The following is an 18,653-nucleotide window of genomic DNA, read 5'->3' as shown; positions in this document are numbered from 1 at the left end:
GAGAGATTCTGATCTCAGTTGTCAGAGGTCAGGAAATAGAACATAAGCAGTTGCAGCAAAATAAAAATAAAGGGGGGGGGAGAAATAAGAGGGATCCTTGAAGCCCTTTCACATCATCATCTTTGTCAATGTCAACAAATGGATATTCTTTCCCGCAATTAAAGTGCAGTGCACATCTTTGACATATGTGTTTGGGAAAATTCCTTTTCTAGTCAGAGCTTTCTAGTGGTTAAGAAGGTTGAATAGAGAAAACTGACAAGTTGAAAGTAAGATCTGAGCCCTGGTAATAATATACACTTTTTCTTGAAATAAGTGGAGGAAAACACAAACAATTGTTTAAACAATTTTTACTAAACAAGTCTTTAGAATTGAACCTTTTGGCACCCTACCCGACTTGATTCCTCATTCCCTTATATTACGTAGAAATCAAAATATGTCTACACGATTCCCACAACCAGTTAAAGAAGTAATCTGATCAAAAAACAAAATAAGGGTAGTCCAGCAAGACTTGTTCTTGACAAATCCATACTGATCTCTTGTTATCAAACTATTTTATGGAAAAACCCCTCCTCAGAGGAATAAATGGCCCTGACTCTGCTGGTATTTTATTAACAAGCTAAAAACAGTTTTATCCCAACGTGTGTTTAGCCCTTCAATTAGGTCACTTTAGTTTTAAGTACACTTATGATATTTATTAATGGTTGTTAATGATATTACTGTTACATTTATTTATTTATTAAATGTACAATCATAGACCAAATAAGCAATAAGTATTTAGGTAAGTCAGATAAAATAAACAGCAGTAGATTAAAAAACTGATAGGAAAGAGGAAAAATAGAAGATAATAGCGCTATTATTAATATTCATAGATAAAATTCTAGAGCTTCGTAAGCCAGTGTGGGAACCAAGAATTATAAAATTAGAATAAAGCATCTAACATCATCTTGACCAATCTGCAAACTATAAAAATATTTTGTTGACTCATTAAAGCAGATTAGGCAGTGCATTCCAAAGAATCCCAGATGCTTTGATACATGCTTTCAGAAATCACTGTAGTCTTCTTGAAATTTCTTGGAACCAGGTCCATATCCACGTCTGCGTCTAAATGTGGAGACCAAAGTCTCTTCTGTTTGTTCTTGAGGTAAAGGCAAGCTAGTAAGCAAAACAGGGTCTTTTTTATGTTCCACTTCATAAAAAGGACAAGTCTTTAAATGTGCAGACATGGATGGAATATTGCTGAGTTGCCAGCTATTGATAGTGGAGAACAGGGTGCTAAATTTCCAAATCTAGCAAAATACATAAACAAGAAAGAACAAGAAAATGTCAATGTTGTGATAATAAGATCTTGCAAACAGCTCTTCACAATATGAACCAAAGGAAAGCTTGGATAATATTTGTATATTAATTATTTCACTAATTTTGTCATAGTGGAAACAGGGGAGTATAGAAATAAATACTCTCTAATTTTTTAAAAAACGGAGGATAGTATCAATTATAGGAGTTAAGGAACTCTTCGATTTTAACAAAATTTTGTACATTTTAATGCTTTTAAGAAAGGCTAGATGTATGCCCAATAGAAGATATCCTATCACTACTGTTGCTAGAATTGCAAAGGACAGGAGATAATAGATTTGGCCTATTTAGGGCAACACCTTGCATTGCACTTTGTCAACTAAACCTTCCAGCTTTCCCAAAATGAATATATCTTCCTTTGTCTGCACATATAAATTATTTTTTTTTCAATTGAAACTTGATTATGTTTTCAAAGTATAGATAAAAACACAAAAAGAGCAATCTGAGTATTCATCTTAATCATTATAATCCATACAGACCATAATATTACTAATATATATATAAAAAAGAATACCATTATTTAATATCCCTATCACCTAAAGTGAGGGTAGCATCTTAAAGAAAGCCTTCATCTTAACCATTAAAAGATTGGCCTGACAAATTTAAAATTTATCCCACCTCATAATAAACCAGAACATTTACATATCTTAACTTTGTACCAGAAACTATCCCCATTTATTCCTCCATATTTTCTTCTTCCCTTTTTAAAAACCCCAATTCCTCTTCTGGGTCCTTCCACTGTTTTAGACCGAATTCTTTTTCTTCAGGTTCCAGCAATACCGTCTGGTGCATTTCTCCTTCTAGGTCTAGTTCTTTCTTTTCCTCTAATTCCAATAAGATAAATTTTTCCAGTTCTCTCTTTAACTCCAAATCTCTAATCCCTATCTTCTTCTTTGAGAAATCCACTTTATCCTTTGGAAATTTAACAACACTGTCAATTTTTTTCCAATTGTTGATCCACTTTAATCTCAAAATTTTCCGAGAAATATTTATGCTTGATTGAGTAATTTTGAGAAAAAAACTCATCACAAATCAATTTAATGTCTTCCATGTCTCAAAAGAGTAGTTGCGCCCCCTTGTTGTTGTTCAGTCGTTAAGTCGTGTCCGACCCTTCATGACCCCATGGACCACAGCACACCAGGCCTTCCTGTCCTCCACTGTCTCCCGGAGTTTACTCAAATTCATGTTCATTTCATTGGTGACGCTCTCTAACCATCTCATCCTCTGCTGTCCCCTTCTCCTTTTGCCTTCAGTCCTTCCTAGCATCAGGGTCTTTTCCAGTGAGTCCTCTCTTTGCATTAGGTGGCCAAAGTATTTGAGCTTCAGCTTCAGTATCTATCCTTCCAATGAACAGTCAGGGTTGATTTCCTGTAGGATTGACTGATCTGACCTCCTTGCAGTCCAAGGGACCCTTAAGATTCTTCTCCAGCACCATAGTTCGAAAGCATCAATTATTCGGCACTCAGCCTTCCTTATGGTCCAACTCTCACAGCCATACATTACTACTGGTAAAACCACCACTTTGATTATAGGGACCTTTGTCGGCAAAGTGATGTCTCTGCTTTTTAATATGCTGTCTAGGTTTGCCATAGCTTTCCTCCCAAGGAGCAAGCATCTTTTAATTTCATGGCTGCAGTCACCATCTGCGGCGATCTTGGAGCCCAAGAAAATAAAATCTGTCACTGCTTCCATTTCTTCCCCTTCTATTTGCCAGGAAGTGATGGGACCAGATGACATGATCTTAGTTTTTTAAATGTTGAGTTTCAAGCCAGCTTTTGCACTCTCCTCTTTCACCCTCATTAAGAGGCTCTTTAGTTCCTCTTCATTTTCTGCCATTAGGGTGGTATCATCTGCATATCTGAGGTTGTTGATATTTCTCCCGGCAATCTTAATTCAGGCTTGTGATTCATCCAGCCCGGCATTTCTCATGATGTACTCTGCTTATAAGTTAAATAAGAAGGGTGACCAAATACAGCCTTGTCATACTCCTTTCCCAATTTTGAACCAATCAGTTGTTCCATGTCCAGTTCTAACTGTTGCTTCCTGACCCGCATACAGGTGCCGCAGTTTGTTGCAATCCACACAATCAAAGGCTTTAGCGTAGTCAATGAAGCAGAAGTAGATGTTTTTCTGGAACTCTCTTGCTTTCTCCATGATCCAACAAATGTTGGCAATTTGATCTCTAGTTCCTCTGCCACTTCAAAACCCAGCTTGTACTTCTGGTAGTTCTCAGTTGATATACTGCTGAAGCCTAGCTTGTAGGATTTTGAGCATAACCTTGCTAGCATGTGAAATGAGTGCAATTGTGCAGTAGTTTGAACATTCTTTGGCATTGCCCTTCTTTGGAACGTAAACTGGCCGTTTCCAATCCTGTGGCCACTGTTGAGTTTTCCAAATTTGTTGGCATATTGAGTGCAGCACTTTAACAGCATCATCTTTTAGGATTTTATATAGCTCAGCTGGAATACTGTCATCTCCACTGGCTTTGTTGTTAGTAATGCTTCCTAAGGCCCACTTGACTTCATTCTCTAGGATGTCCGGCCCAAGGTCAGTGACCACACCATCGTGGTTATCAGGGACATTAAGATCTTTCTTGTATAGTTCTTCTGTATATTCTTGCACCTCTTCTTAATTTCTTCTGCTTCTGTTAGGTCCCTGCCTTTTTTGTCCTTTATCATGCCCATATTTGCACAAAACGTTCCCTTGATATCTCCAATTTTCTTGACAAGATCTCTAGTCTTCCCCATTCTATTGTTTTCCTCAATTTCTTTGCATTGTTCATCTAAGAAGGCCTTCTCATCTCTCCTTGCTATTCTCTGGAAATCTGCATTCAGTTGGTTATATCTTTCCCTTGCTCCTTTGCTTTTCGCTTTCCTTCTTTCCTCAGCTATTTGTAAAGCCTCATCAGACAGCCACTTTGCTTTCTTGCATTTCTTTTTCTTTGGGATGGTTTTAGTTGCTGCCTCCTGTACAATGTTATGAACCTCCATCCATAGTTCTTCAGGCACTCCGTCTACCAGATCTATTCCCTTAAATCTATTCATCACCTCCACTGTATATTTATGAGGGATATGATTTATGTCATACCTAGGCTGACCATATTTCCTTGAGACAAAAACAGGACATTGGGAGGCCAGCTTGTAGCTGCTGGGGTTGAGCATGAAGGTGCCCATGCTGGCATCGGCAAAGGGGTTGATGCCCGGTGCCACCTCACGCTCCATCACATCGCCCACAGGGTGGTGGCAAGAGGAGCTGAAGGTCATACACCAATGGCCGGGTACTGCAGTCCAGCATCCAGGAGCATTTTCTCCTGGTTTGTGGGCAGCTGCGGCAGCAACTGCTGAACAAAAGTGATTTATCAGGGGCAGGGAGGGTGGGGGGGAAAAGAAGGAAGCAGCCACCAACAAACAGCAGAAGAAACGGGAAGGAACAGCCATTGCCATGCTGCTGCCAATCCAAGCAGCTTCGCCATGATTTTCTCTTGCCAAAGTCCATGCGACAATCAACCACTAAAGCGACCACATCAGGAATTCCCCCTTTGGCATCCGCACACCAAAAACACACACACAAAAAGGAAAGGGTGGGCGAAGGGGTTGGGTGTGGGGGGGAGAAGGCCGGGGGGAGCGCCGAGGAAGCAGTCGAGAAGCTGCGAAAATGAGAGTAAAAAAAGACCTCAGCATGCGCACAGGCAAAACCAATTGCGCCTCTCCCCCCGTCTCTTGGACTGCACTTTTCCAAAGGGGGGTGCTGAAGGGGGAGTTCCTGTTTTTAAAAAATGTTTTTTAAAAAAAGGGACAAAATTGACATTTATATTAAAACGACAGGACGGTCAGGAAATGTGAAAAAAACGGTACATATGGTCAACCTAGTCATACCTGAATGGTCTAGTGGTTTTCCCTATGTTCTTCAATTTAAGCCTAAATTTTGCAGTGAGAAGCTCATGATCAGAACCACAGTCAGCTCCAGGTCTTGTTTTTACTGACTATATAGAGCTTCTCCACCTTTGGCTGCAAAATACATAATCAATCGGATTTCGGTATTGACCACCTGGTGATGTCCATGTGTAGAGTCGTCTCCTGTGTTGTTGGAAAAGAGTGTTTGCTATGACCAGCGTGTTCTCTTGACAAAACTCTATTAGCCTTTGCCCTGCTTCATTTTGTACTCTAAGGCTGAACTTGCCTGTTATTCCAGCTGTTTCCTGACTTCCTACTTTAGCATTCCAATCCCCTATGATGAAAAGGACATCTTTTTCGTGTGTTAGTTCTAGAAGGTGTTGTAGGTCTTCATAGAACCGGTCATCTTCAGCTTCTTTGGCATCAGTGGTTGGGGCATAGACTTGGATTACTGTGATGTTGAATGGTTTGCATTGGATTTGAACTGAGATCATCCTGTTGTTTCTGAGGTGGTACCCCAGTACTGCTTTTCCCACTTTTATTGACTATGAGGGCTACTCCATTTCTTCTAAGGGATTCTTGCCCACAGTAGTACATATAATGGTCACCTGAATTAAATTCACCCAGTCCCGTCCATTGTAGTTCGTTGATTCCCAAGATGTCGATGTTCAATCTTGCCATCTCATGTTTGACCACATCCAGCTTGATTCATAGATCTTACATTCCAGGTCCTATGCAATATTGTTCTTTACAGCTTCGGACTTTCCTTTCACCTCCAGACACATCCACAACTGAGTGTCCTTTCAGCTTTGGCCCAGCCGCTTCACTCTTTCTGGAGCTACTCGTAATTGCCCTCCGCTCTTCCCCAGTAGCATATTGGACACGTTCCAACCTGAGGGGTTCATCTTCCGGCATCATATCTTTTAGCCTTTTGATACTGTCCATGGGGTTTCCCTAGCAAGGATACTGGAGTGGGTTGCCATTTCCTTCTCCAGTGGACCACGTTTTGTCAGAACTCTCCGCCATGACCTGTCCGTCTTGGGTGGCCCTGCATGGCATAGCTCATGGCTTCATTGGGATATGCAAACCCCTTCACCACTACAAGGCAGTGATCCAGGAAGGGGGGCACCCTCTAGTGACCCAGAAAAATAAACTCCATTTGGAAAGCAAAAATTAAAAATATAAGGAGGAAATTTCCAATTACTGTTGTTTACACAACTAGACCAATCAGCCTAATAGAAAATAACAACAAAAAAACTTTCCCACAGGAACATAAGAACAAAAAAGGCATATTTCAGCTACACACACACAGATTTGTTTAAAAAAAGGGGAAATCTTCAATAATCCATAAAAATGTATTTGATATTTTTAAAAAGGCAATAAAAACAACTATCTCAACTTCTGTCTTTTTTTAATATATGTAAAAGGCAAATTTTACTCACTTAAAAAAAATCCAGAAATAATGAAAATCTCCAAGAGGTTCAGCTTCTCTTTGCTGTAAAAAGCCTCTCTTAAATAACAAATAGGCACAGAAGTAAAGTGTCTTAGAAATGGGGTGGTCAGATCTAAAGTCCATTGTTTGGCTTCGGTGCAGTCTCGAACACAATGGCCGCTCTGCCTCCCAGCTGTCCCACTCACGGATTGATCCGTGTCAGCTGCCTAGCTACCTCATTTTACATCAGTGACAATTTCTGAACACTTGTAAAAACAGCCCTAGACATTGTATACTGTAATAATCAAGACAGGATGTAACCAAGGCATGCCAAATCTGGCTGTTTTCAGGAACACTTGCAGCTGGTACAATAGTCATAATTACACAGAGATGGTCTTCACCACTGCTGCCAACTATATTCAGTGAGAGGTAACAATCAAAGAGCATTGCCAGGCTGCAGATCTATTCTTTCAGAGATTTGGATGAACCTCAGTCTCCATGTCCAGCTTCTACTGGCCGCCACCACCTCCATCTTTTCTGGATTTAATTTCAGCTTTCTCTCTCCTAGTTTATGGTGCTGGGAGACTTTAACTTGACTTCTATGGGGGAAAGAATCAGTGACAGCAGAGGAGTTCATGGTCACCAATGACAACCTTGGGCTTTAAGATAATTGTTCCCCTGATAACCTAATATATGTGGAAGGCCACATGTTAGAATTGCTTTGTATCTCAGAGCAGATGTGAAATATCTCAAACTGGGGTCACTGCCGTCTTGAAAGAAGTAGCGATGTACCCTTTCCTCAAGAAGCCATCACTTGTCCCAGCAATTTTAGACAACTATCAGCCAGTCCAACCTTCCCTTTTTAAGAGGGTTATTGAAAATGAGTTAGACTTGCAGTTGCAGAGAGCCCTGAAGGAAATGACCTGGATCTTTTTCAGTCTAATATTTGCTGATGATACTTTGGCCACATAATGAGAAGACCGGACACCCTGGAGAAGATGCTGATGCTAGGGAAAGTGGAAGGCAAAAGTAAGAGGGGCCGACCAAGGGCAAGACGGATGGATGATATTCTAGAGGTGACGGACTCATCCCTGGGGGAGCTGGGGGTGTTGACGACCGACAGGAAGCTCTGGTGTGGGCTGGTTCATGAAGTCACAAAGAGTTGGAAGTGACTGAACGAATAAACAACAAAATTTGCTGATGATAGTAAGGCTCTTTTGTTACTGGCCAATTGTTTATTCCTTGGGCAGGAAATTTGAACTTGAATTTTAAAACCTTAGCTTACATCCAGTAATGGCCCACAGCGTAACTAATATGTGGCTGTAGGTTCTCTAGGTCCATTGACATCACAATTGTTACATTTTATATTTTGCCATAAATTGAAATCACCAATATTTGGCATAGGCAGCACATTTGGAAAACTTCAAACTTTTTCCAATAATTTTGAAGCAAGATTCTGCACTGCACAGCAACATTAGAAATATTAAAGATCAACAGAGGTGCATTTGCTAGCAATGCTTATGCTCCTTTTTTTGCCAGAGGCACCATGTCAGTGCTCCAAAGGCTGAGGCAACCTGGCTGATTTGATTGCTGATACCGGCTATGGCAGCAGCTGCTTTCTGTTCTTGGACAAATGGGCTGAGGTATTGAAATTGTATATCTTGCTCAATCTGAGCTCCATCAAAGTAGATAATTGCCTGAGAGTCCTTAGTTGCGAATACTTTGGTCTTGTCAGTATTAATGGTTAAGGCATATGGATAAGCAGTTATTACATCAAATAGAATGTCATAGGCTTCTTTTTCAATCTGTGCAGAAATCACCCTGTCATCAGCAAACGAGATCTGTGATGAATTCCTTGCCCAAATTTTATATTACACTGAGTAGCAAAGACTTTCCACATGATTGCATCTCTCATGGAGTTGAGCAGCAAGGGAGATGCAATACAACCTTGTTTCACACCAGCATATACAGAGAAGCCTTTGGACATTTTGCCATGAATGCGATCAGAACTTTGTGACCCCTGTATACCTCCTGCAGGAGGCATACTCTTGTAGCAGGCACATCTTCTGCAGCGAGTGCCTTCCATGGGGTTGGCTGATGGATACCATCAAATGCCACAACAAAGTCAATGAACACAGCAGTAAGGCTTTTTCTACGCTGATGTGCTCCTCAAGCAATTGTACAAACACTGGGTCACAGCATCTTCTTTCTTCTCAGGCTGGCTGTTCTCTTCTCTTCTGATGCCTCTGCTGGTTCACTTTCATCAGTGCCTTGCCCACAATTGATAACAGGCTAACAGTTATTCTTCTTCTACTGGGTGGGAAGTAATTGATTATACTTCATAGTTGTGTATTATTTTACTACTAAATGTAGGGATGTAACCTGCTAAGAGTTGGTTGTGATTGGAACAGCATATAAACCTAGTAAAATCAATCAGTCAGTCTATCCCATTACAATTGTACCATGGACAATTTAGTTGCAGGATACTGCAGGAAAAAAAAATGAAAAAATACCTAGTATGTTCTAATCAATTATCTGTATTTATTTAATCTTTTCCAGCATCTATGCTTGTACTGTATTTTTTCTATATGTTTGGATGATTTCTTTCTCAAGGAAATTTAGAATGAACAAATAAAATAATATGACCTTATAGTATTTTTACTAACCTCCAATTAAAGATTACATTATTTACTGTATTAAATGAGAATGCTCAGCAACAGAACAATGTGTGGTGCTTCACAGCATGTGTCAGCTCAGTTGTCATGCATATTATGAAATTTCCTTGTGACCTGATTTAAGTTCACTTACAAATTTAAAGGTTAGAATAGGGTAATAGGATAAAAAACATACAGATGAAAAGAACCTTCATAATAATTTGAGCTATTGAGCATGTAATCTTTATAAATAGGGCAAAGTTTAGAAAACTTGAGTATTTAGTAAAGAGGCAGATTTTGAGGTTGGATATCAGAACTCCTGGAGGGAGATGACATGCCTGTCTTTAGTTAAGATGAATTACATGGATTTTGATCATTCAATTATTGGCACACAAAAAAATGGGGGGAAAGGATTCACTATATTTGTTCAAACATACTATTTATAATAATTTATGGTTAAAATTCAGTGGAACTCTTGATAAACTTTGAAGTAAATTGAACTCCTGGTAACTTCATGCATATGTCTACATAGCTGTCTTGAGAGCAATAAGGAAGTGATTTGTGCCATTGACTTCTTCAGGGAGGTCTTTTTTTTTTTTTAATGCCCCAGGACTATTCATCACTAGTATCTCCTGGGGGTCCCCCATTTTTAAGTACTAACCGGGTCAGATCCTGCTAAGCTTTTCAAGATCAGGCTTGCCTGGGTGTTACCACTTAGCTCGATGGAGCTGTTATCATTCAGTGTTTTAACAGAGTAAAAATTAGTTACAGAATTTTTATTTCATTTTCTTCAATCTGTTTATGGTATTTCAGAAGTAACTGTTTTTGTTGCCTTGGCAATATTAATGGAATGTAATTAGTTTGATTGTTTTTTATATTTGAGTATACTTTTTTTATGAACTATTGTAAAATAGCAATTACCCAGCAGCCACTTCTGGATATGGCTGAACAGAAAGGATTGGAATCACTGCAAAACAGTAGGCCTCAAAGCTTACCAGTAGACCTCAAAGCCAGCTGGTCCATAAAGTTTTATTTATTTATTTCTCATATTTCTATACCACCCATCTCGCAAGCAACTCAAGCTTGGAATCTAGTGTTACATGGCAGAGATAATTTTGGGGGCAGAACCTGATCACACTAGTACAGAATTTGGCTTGTAAAACTCACCAGTTATGGAGTAAAAATAAAGGCAAAAGCATGAAAATCAGAGAAAGTTGGCTGCCTGTGGTTCTGGCCAATCATTTTGAAATCTGCCATTTGGAGACCCTGAGATCCCTCATTTGAGAAGTTTAGGTCACATCTTATGACTGTGCAATTCTGCTTGTCACAGGATTATTTAAACTACAGAATATGCATGCTTAACTAAAATTACCTGATAAGGCTAAAAATATCCATAACTTAGAAGCTGTTGTAAATATCCATCTATCCATGTATTTGGATAATTCTACTGTGCCTTTCAGTACCCCCAGCACTTGCCTTTCCGCAGACGCTCCAGGATGTGCCTCCATGCGAATATTTCTTCTTTTTCCATAGCAGAAAAACCATCCCTCTCTCATGCAGCAGAGTAGCACAGATGTCCCTCATCTGTACTGACACCTGGGCCAGCTGGGACAAGCTAACACTATCCAAAAATCCAGCAATGTACTTCAGAATCTCCAAGGGGAGACTAGTTAGGGAAATCCTTTCTTTCCTATGTCTGTTTCTGATAAAGTTACTTTTCTTTGCTTCTGAGAGTGTCGGATCAATCTCTGGCTTGAGAGCAAATGTCATAAGATGCTGGTTGTAGGTAACACTTGCCTTTTGCCCAGCAGGGTGCCAAGGATATTGAACAAAAGTGCACCCCAGATAGGCAAGTGGACAGCGACGCTGGAACCATCCATTTAGGCAGGACTGGATATCAGCATGAACATTCTTGAAATGTGAAGAAAACTCATCTCTCCTAAAAAAGTGGTTGCAAGAGAATGTAAATGCAGAGCTGCTTTTGTTATATCTTTGGGTTACACTCTCATTGTGAAGCTGTAAATGGAGATCCAGTGGGTCTTCTGTATCTAAAGTATCTGCTAAAACAGTTCTTGAAGAGAAAGGTTGGGCAACAAAACTGTATGTTTGAGTCCCAATATCCACATATAAGGCATCAGTAGACTTGGTTTTAGATATCTCATGGCCTTTTAGTTCCTTCTCAAGAGCGCACAGCAGTGTAGTTTTTATTTCATTTGATTTGGGAAGTTCTTCAAGATCTATGTCCAACTCTGAAGTATCCAGGGATATGCTCTTACTTGGCTTTTTGTGTGCCAGAGGATCCCCAAGCTTTGTTCTTTTGCCACAGTAACTAAGTGGTGGTCTGAAGGTGGTCTCAGTCTTCACTTCCTGAACTTCCAGGTTTCCATATACAAAATCTTTTTCTCTGGGAGTGCAAGCAGCCATCTGACCAAAGTGAATGAGCATCCTTCCATGGTGCACCAAGTACATGTTATACTCCCCAACAGGAACCTCTTTCCTCAGCCTCTCCAGGACTCCATCTTGCCAAGGAGCCAAGCCTGTTTTTTCAGCTGCTAAATTGATTTGATGGGGTTTGGTTTCTTCAGTGCCTCCTGTACTGCTGGCTTCTTTCACAGTGCTACCAGCAGCATATTCTCTATGCAGAGATGTGCTTTCAGATGCATTTTTTGTATTGTCAGTCAACAGGTCTGCTACTTGGCATGCATTAAATTCTTTACGAAACATGTTTTCCCAGGATTGGTAACCAACCAAATCTACCCCTTCTTTATCTTTTGCGAGATGCTCACGTTCCCTCTGGGTGAGCACAGCTGCCTCAGCACCATTTGCTGTGGTCTGCTCAGCTCTTCCTCCAACAGCTTTTTCTTCAAGATAGTCAATATCAGTTGTTGTTTCTTCCAGGGTACAAGTCTCGCTGCATTCTGGGAAGAGCTCAGCCATTCTGAGTGCTTTAAAGAGAGCTGCCTGATCTCTCAGAGCTATGGCCACATCCAGGCACTCTTCCGTAGGCTCCTGCTTCATAATATTCTCATGCAGAATGGCTTCAGAATCTGCACATGGCCAACGGTTCCATTCCATGGAGCAGGAAACTATGCTGGCGGGACAAACTTGGAGGTGTTTTGCCACTTTAAAACGGGCCATGGTAAAAGGGCAGCCATAAACAGAGTTCAGGCATGAGACTTGCTCCAGAGGACACAGGAGTTTATGGTCATCCTCTTTGCACATATGGAAGACAGCACCACAGTGGGAGCGGCAACTGATCACTACACATGAGACTGTAGGCTCTGCTGGAGCTTGGCAGTATTTGCTGAAACACTTCTCGCAGTGCTTATGCCATCCAAGAGGAGCCTGCTGTCTGCTCATCTAAAGGAAGGCAGGGGGAAAAAGAGAAGCAAGTATTCAAAGCGTTGGGGAACATTCAGACAATTTTTATAGCTAAAAAGTTCTGCATGTTGAAATGCACAGGAACTATTTCACACACAAAAGTTCTGCACATGACCAGCCACTTTCAAAATATTTATGAGATGTAGCTACAACTACTGTAAATTTTTAATGTAAAAGTCAAGTAACCATTCAGGTTAACCGATAAGCGATAAGAAAATTAATTACGTCTGTCAGAATCACTGCAAAACATGAATCCTGAAGCTACAGTGCTGAAATTTGTTTCCCTTTACCCTGGGGCCATGATACTGAAGTGCTTGGCTACTTTCTCTTTTAAATGTGGTTGTAAACCTTCAGTCAGAGAAGAGTTTCCATAGCAACCAGTGTTGACCAATACTTAATTGGACAGAAATCAAGCCTAAACTGAGGTTGCATGGGAGCATACTATATATCCCTGTGATATAATTTTATTTATTTATTTGTTAAATTGATCACCACCCATCTCCCCAGAAAAGGGACTCTGGGCGGTTTACAATAAATGTTTTACAATATTCCCTGTTTTCTTTGCTACGTAGCGCTTAGACAAAGAACAAACCCATTGGTACAAACGTACGAACGTGTAAGTGGACCAGTTGCACGTACCCGTGGATAATTTGGTAAGAAAAGAGAAAAAGCCAGAAACAGGTAGATAATTAAGAAGAAAACAAAAGAAAATGTCTTAATTGACCTCTTAACTGGTTAAGCAACCTGAAACTGATTATTTTCTCTAGATAGCTTTCCAAAGGTGATACAAAAAAATCTTAGTTTATACCTGCTAAATTTTTTTAAATTGTGGCAAGTTCTTAGTGGTATGGGGATACCAAGTCATCTTGTCTGCCTCCTGAGGAATCTGTATAACGACCAAGTAGCAACAGTAAGAACAGACCACGGAACAACGGACTGGTTTAAGATTGGGAAAGGAGTACGGCAGGGCTGTATACTCTCACCCTACCTATTCAACTTGTACGCAGAACACATCATGCGACATGCTGGGCTTGAGGAATCCAAGGCTGGAGTTAAAATCGCTGGAAGAAACATTAACAATCTCAGATATGCAGATGATACCACTTTCATGGCTGAAAGCGAAGAGGAACTGAGGAGCCTTATGATGAAGGTGAAAGAAGAAAGTGCAAAAGCTGGCTTGCAGCTAAACCTCAAAAAAACCAAGTTTATGGCAACCAGCTTGATTGATAACTGGCAAATAGAGGGAGAAAACGTAGAGGCAGTGAAAGACTTTGTATTTCTGGGTGCGAAGATTACTGCAGATGCTGACTGCAGTCAGGAAATCAGAAGACACTTAATCCTTGGGAGAAGAGCAATGACAAATCTCAATAAAATAGTTAAGAGTGGAGACATCACGCCAACAACAAAGGTCCGCATAGTTAAAGCAATGGTGTTCCCTGTAGTAACATATGGCTGTGAGAGCTGGACCTTAAGGAAGGCTGAGAGAAGGAAGATCGATGCTTTTGAACTGTGGTGTTGGAGGAAAATTCTGAGAGTGCCTTGGACTGCAAGAAGATCCAACCAGTCCATCCTCCAGGAAATAAAGCCAGACTGCTCACTTGAGGGAATGATATTAAAGGCCAAACTGAAATACTTTGGCCATGTAATGAGAAGACAGGACACCCTGGAGAAGATGCTGATGCTAGGGAGAGTGGAAGGCAAAAGGAAGAGGGGCCGACCAAGGGCAAGATGGATGGATGATATTCTAGAGGTGACGGACTCGTCCCTGGGGGAGCTGGGGGTGTTGATGACTGACAGGAAGCTCTGGCGTGGGCTGGTCCATGAAGTCACAAAGAGTTGGAAGCAACTGAATGAATAAACAACAAAAATTTTAAAGCTTAGTTTGTTTGAAAATGATAGTGATATCAACTTTCTAGAAGTACATTATTCTATACTCAGATCCTAAGAGCTTTAATAAACTTGCAATATCTTATGGGTTTGTGTGTGTGTGTGTGTGTGTTTGTAAAACTTAAGGTCTCTAAGCGTAGGCTGATCATATTTTCTTGAGACAAAAACAGGACATTGGGACAGCAAAGCGGGGCAGAGCTGGGCGACAGGCTGGACCAGTAGGCAGGAACTTCTCTGGTTTTCTCGGGCTGGGAATCTTTGGATTCCTTCATTTGCGAGAGGCAAGGCTGGGATGGAGAGTCTTGTGAATGGTTGTCCCTGACAAGCAGTTCCTCCTCTGGCTGTGCTTTTATGTTCTTTTCTTCCCGCCATTTCAAGGCAGGAGCCAATTGGCTCGCCCTTTGATCACCATCTATCAGCTGATCCTGTTTTTTTCTTTTTAAGTTTCCCACTGGGTTGAGCTCTGTGGGTTTTTTTCCTGCCGTTTCTGCTGAGCTCCCCCTCCTTCCACTCAAAGTCAGACTGCATTCTGACAGGTTTGTGGGAACTTTCAAATTTTTAAGTAAGGTTTTTAAGAAAACGGGACAAAATGGACATTTATATTAAAATGACGGGACGGTCTGGAAATGTTAAAAAAACGGGACTGTCCCGTTCAAAATGGGACATAGGATCAGCCTATCTAAGCTGTGTTTCACTCTTGATGTCTTCATGGATCTATCAGACTGTTAGAAAAGAGTCCTAACAGTATCAGCAGTTTAACAGTACAATGAATTAGTTCAGGCAGTGATCGGCTCACCTTTACTGGCTATGTCGAAGCAGAGGCTAGACAGCCACTGCCCTGGGATACTTTAATTTGGATTCCTTCACTAAGTAGGATATTGAGATTTGGACCTCACAGAATTATCAATTATAGAAATTTGTTCATTTCTATATGTAATCTATACCCATCAGCACAAGAAGCAATTAGCATCACATGGCTATTTTCCATAAAAACAGGGGCATGAAAATATTAAACTGTTAGTTTAAGCAACATTCAAGGATACCAATTGCTTTCTTGGAGTTATTTATTTATTTATTAGATTGATATCCTGTCTTTTCATTCAGGAAGTAGAGAAAAACAGCAAGTTGAGAGCTCCAGATAAATTTCATGGTCCAGTCTTTAGGAAATGAAAACAATGTGTTTTTAATAAGCATTTCTAAAAAGTTAAATATAGTGAAAGGTCCTTTCCTTCACTCCTAATAACCTGCATAGAAAGTAATCATTTTTCATACAGTAGCTTTGCTCACTTGTTGCTTTATTTCTTTAATCTCAAGGGGCCAGCAAGCAAGCAGAGAATAACTGCTTTAAAAATGTAGATAGTGATTGGTCTTGGGTGATTAAAAGCCTGTCCTTTCCATATGCAATTTTTTTTTGCTTCTAATTTGCTCTAGGGAGGCTGATCAGATTTACAGACAGAAATTTAACAGAATCTCACTCATCACTCTAAGCCATCACATGGTTTGTTTGTTTCTGTATGAATGTGGCCACTGTAGTTCCTTTAATAACCAGAGAAACAAACCTAATTTAGCAGAATATGCAAACTCAACCAACATTCAAGAGACAGTCCTGCTTTACCTGCTGGTTTCCTTTTCCTATAAACTGAAGAAGATAGACACATAATGGTAATGCAGAAGAGATTAAAAATCCTTATACAGAAAACTGAAAAATGATATGGAATGGAAAATATTTCTAGTGTATTTTCTATGTTCAAAAATATTATTGTAGAAAATCATTATTAGATCACCACCTCAAGCAAAAGAAACTAAAGAGTAAAAGGTATAAAAGTATGTTGTAAAAATGACTAAACAAAACAAAAAAAAAACCACCAAATTTTTCTTTATAACTAAACAATCTTATTTCTTCCCCCCAAAGGTACCTACCATAGCTCCAGTCAGTTGCCTTTGATGTCTCTGGAAGAAAAACTAAAATAGGTAATTAAAAATATAACTGCTCTTTCATGAATTTTAGAATGAAATAATGCAATATTTGTATTTAAAGAGATACTATCAAAAAGCAATATTGTATTGTATTGTATTATAAAACTATGTGTTAATCCGTTAGCTTATAGAGTATGCTATTTGACTTTTTATTTTTAGTTATAAGGATAAAAAAGAATTCTTACCAGAATTCCCAGGATGGATTGAGATTCTATTATCCTTGAAAAATTATACCTGTTCTTTGCATTATTAGGCAGTTGTATCTCCTCCATGGGAAGGTCATCCCTGTTCTTCATGCCAGCACTGAAACATGTTTGACCCCAAATAAAATAACATAATGTGGGGAGCGGATGTTAATGTGGTGATGGCAAAATCCCTACTTCTTTCTCTCAGTCAAGACCAACAGTGGAACAAAGAAGGAATTTGGCACTGTTAATAGATCCAACCAGATCCCTGCTTATAAACCTTGAACAATGCCTACAGAAACCCTATATTTTGTAGTGTCACCCTGTTAGTGACTGCATGTTTCTGGTAAATCAAAATGGATGTTTGTTGTAAAGCAGATTAATCTGAAGTTGCCTTCTCACTGTTAATACTAAGGCTATGATACGGTAATAGATTTCCTCTGATTATAGTAAACATTTATTTTCCTCCTGGACGGACAAAAGCTACATATTCTGGCATAAACTCTTGAATGCTATTAGTTGACTATATAATGAATTGACAACTTCCTCCATAATGTAATTGATAACTCCAATACTAGGATTACTAGGAATAAAAATCAATTAGCTGATTTAAACCTAGAGACAACAAAATGCAGCTGGCTATCCATTGTTCATGTTTCTGTTTTTAAAAAGTTATGTAACTTTTATGAATGGACCCCTCCCAGAAACTGTCTCAGAAATGTTCATACTGTTCAACATATGACCAAATATAATTAACTTTATGAGCATGTCCATACCAAAAATGGGAAGCTTCACTAGAAGATATTCTCACTGGGTCACTGATTATCAGCCACTGAGGTTTGAGCTCTTTAACTCAGATGCCAATAGTAAAGAGTTTGCTTCTTCAGATTATGATGTTACTGAGTCAGTTGGACAAAAAAAGAATTATATGAGACTATGTACTTGCATATTAATCTGAGATAAGCAAATATTTACTTTTCCAAATAAAGACTTTTTTGTGTGAGATATTTCAAAATATTTTTAAAAATTCAAACACCATATGAGACTCCTATCTTTACAGATTTCCATAGATGAGAGCCTACAGGAAGTATATGAGACTTGTTTCAATTAATTGACCTGATAATTTATCACATGTTTAAATTAATTTTGGTATAAAACTTTCTTAATTATCAGTAAGATATACATCTTCAGCATGCAATAATAATTTGTGTTCAGCCCCAATTGCTTTTGTATTCAAAATGTCCTTCAACTGCTCAATAAGTCAGGCCAATGGTTCCAATATCTAATTTATTATATGGGGAGATAGAGGGCATCCTTGATGAGTTCCACAAGGCATCTTGACAGGTGAGGAAATAATTCAGTTTGTAATACCCTTGGCTCAAATATTAATGCAGCACATCTTGATGTAGTTAGTAAAAAAAAGAAGGAAACCATATTTGGTTAAGATTTGCTCCAAAAATTTAAATTATTTGGCAATCTCAGATACTCCATACCAAGTTATACTAGCCTCTGTTTCTCTTCTCACATGGACCTATAATACAATTATTTTTCTGATCAACTAAGGAGTGGGATACTAAGAAATATGTCAGGAATAAGTCTGATATACTGTAGAACTGAAAAAGTATATTGTGAAGAATTTAGCTACCAAAATAAACTCTAGTACATAAACTTATAGCATTTTCCATATAGGAGAATTAAAAATTAGCTGGAACTGTATTACAGTCCAACAAAGAATTAAAATTTCCAGTTGTAATTATCTGATCAATAACTACTAAACTAGAAATATATTTAATGTATATAAAACATCTGGAAAATGCTTAGTTGGGCCATAGTAATTAATTCATGCAATATGGTTATTAAACCATTTGATATTAAAAATGCAGTTCTGGAT

The 18,653-nt window shown here is 39.2% G+C and overlaps 1 protein-coding gene across 2 annotated transcripts in view; it reads right to left on the bottom strand.

Annotated features, from left to right (window-relative positions):
- Positions 1-857: 857 nt before the first annotated feature.
- FBXO40 (F-box protein 40) overlaps positions 858-18,653 on the bottom strand; it is a 35,995-nt gene continuing 18,199 nt past the window's right edge. Inside the window, exons 2-4 of one of the 2 annotated variants that reach the window (XM_063294635.1) lie at positions 16,521-16,550; positions 10,809-12,692; positions 858-1,286 (exon numbers count right to left, since the gene is read on the bottom strand). In XM_063294635.1, coding sequence (XP_063150705.1) covers positions 1,041-1,286; positions 10,809-12,692; positions 16,521-16,550 — 2,160 coding nt within the window. In that variant the 3' untranslated portion in view covers positions 858-1,040. The remainder of the gene's footprint in view (positions 1,287-10,808; positions 12,693-16,520; positions 16,551-18,653) is intronic. The other variant, XR_010067284.1, reaches the window with a different exon arrangement.

The sequence above is a fragment of the Candoia aspera genome, chromosome 2, assembly GCF_035149785.1.
Source record: "Candoia aspera isolate rCanAsp1 chromosome 2, rCanAsp1.hap2, whole genome shotgun sequence".
Lineage (NCBI taxonomy): Eukaryota > Metazoa > Chordata > Lepidosauria > Squamata > Boidae > Candoia > Candoia aspera.
Note: the sequence above shows the minus strand (reverse complement) of the source record. Positions and strands in the feature narration are given on the sequence as shown.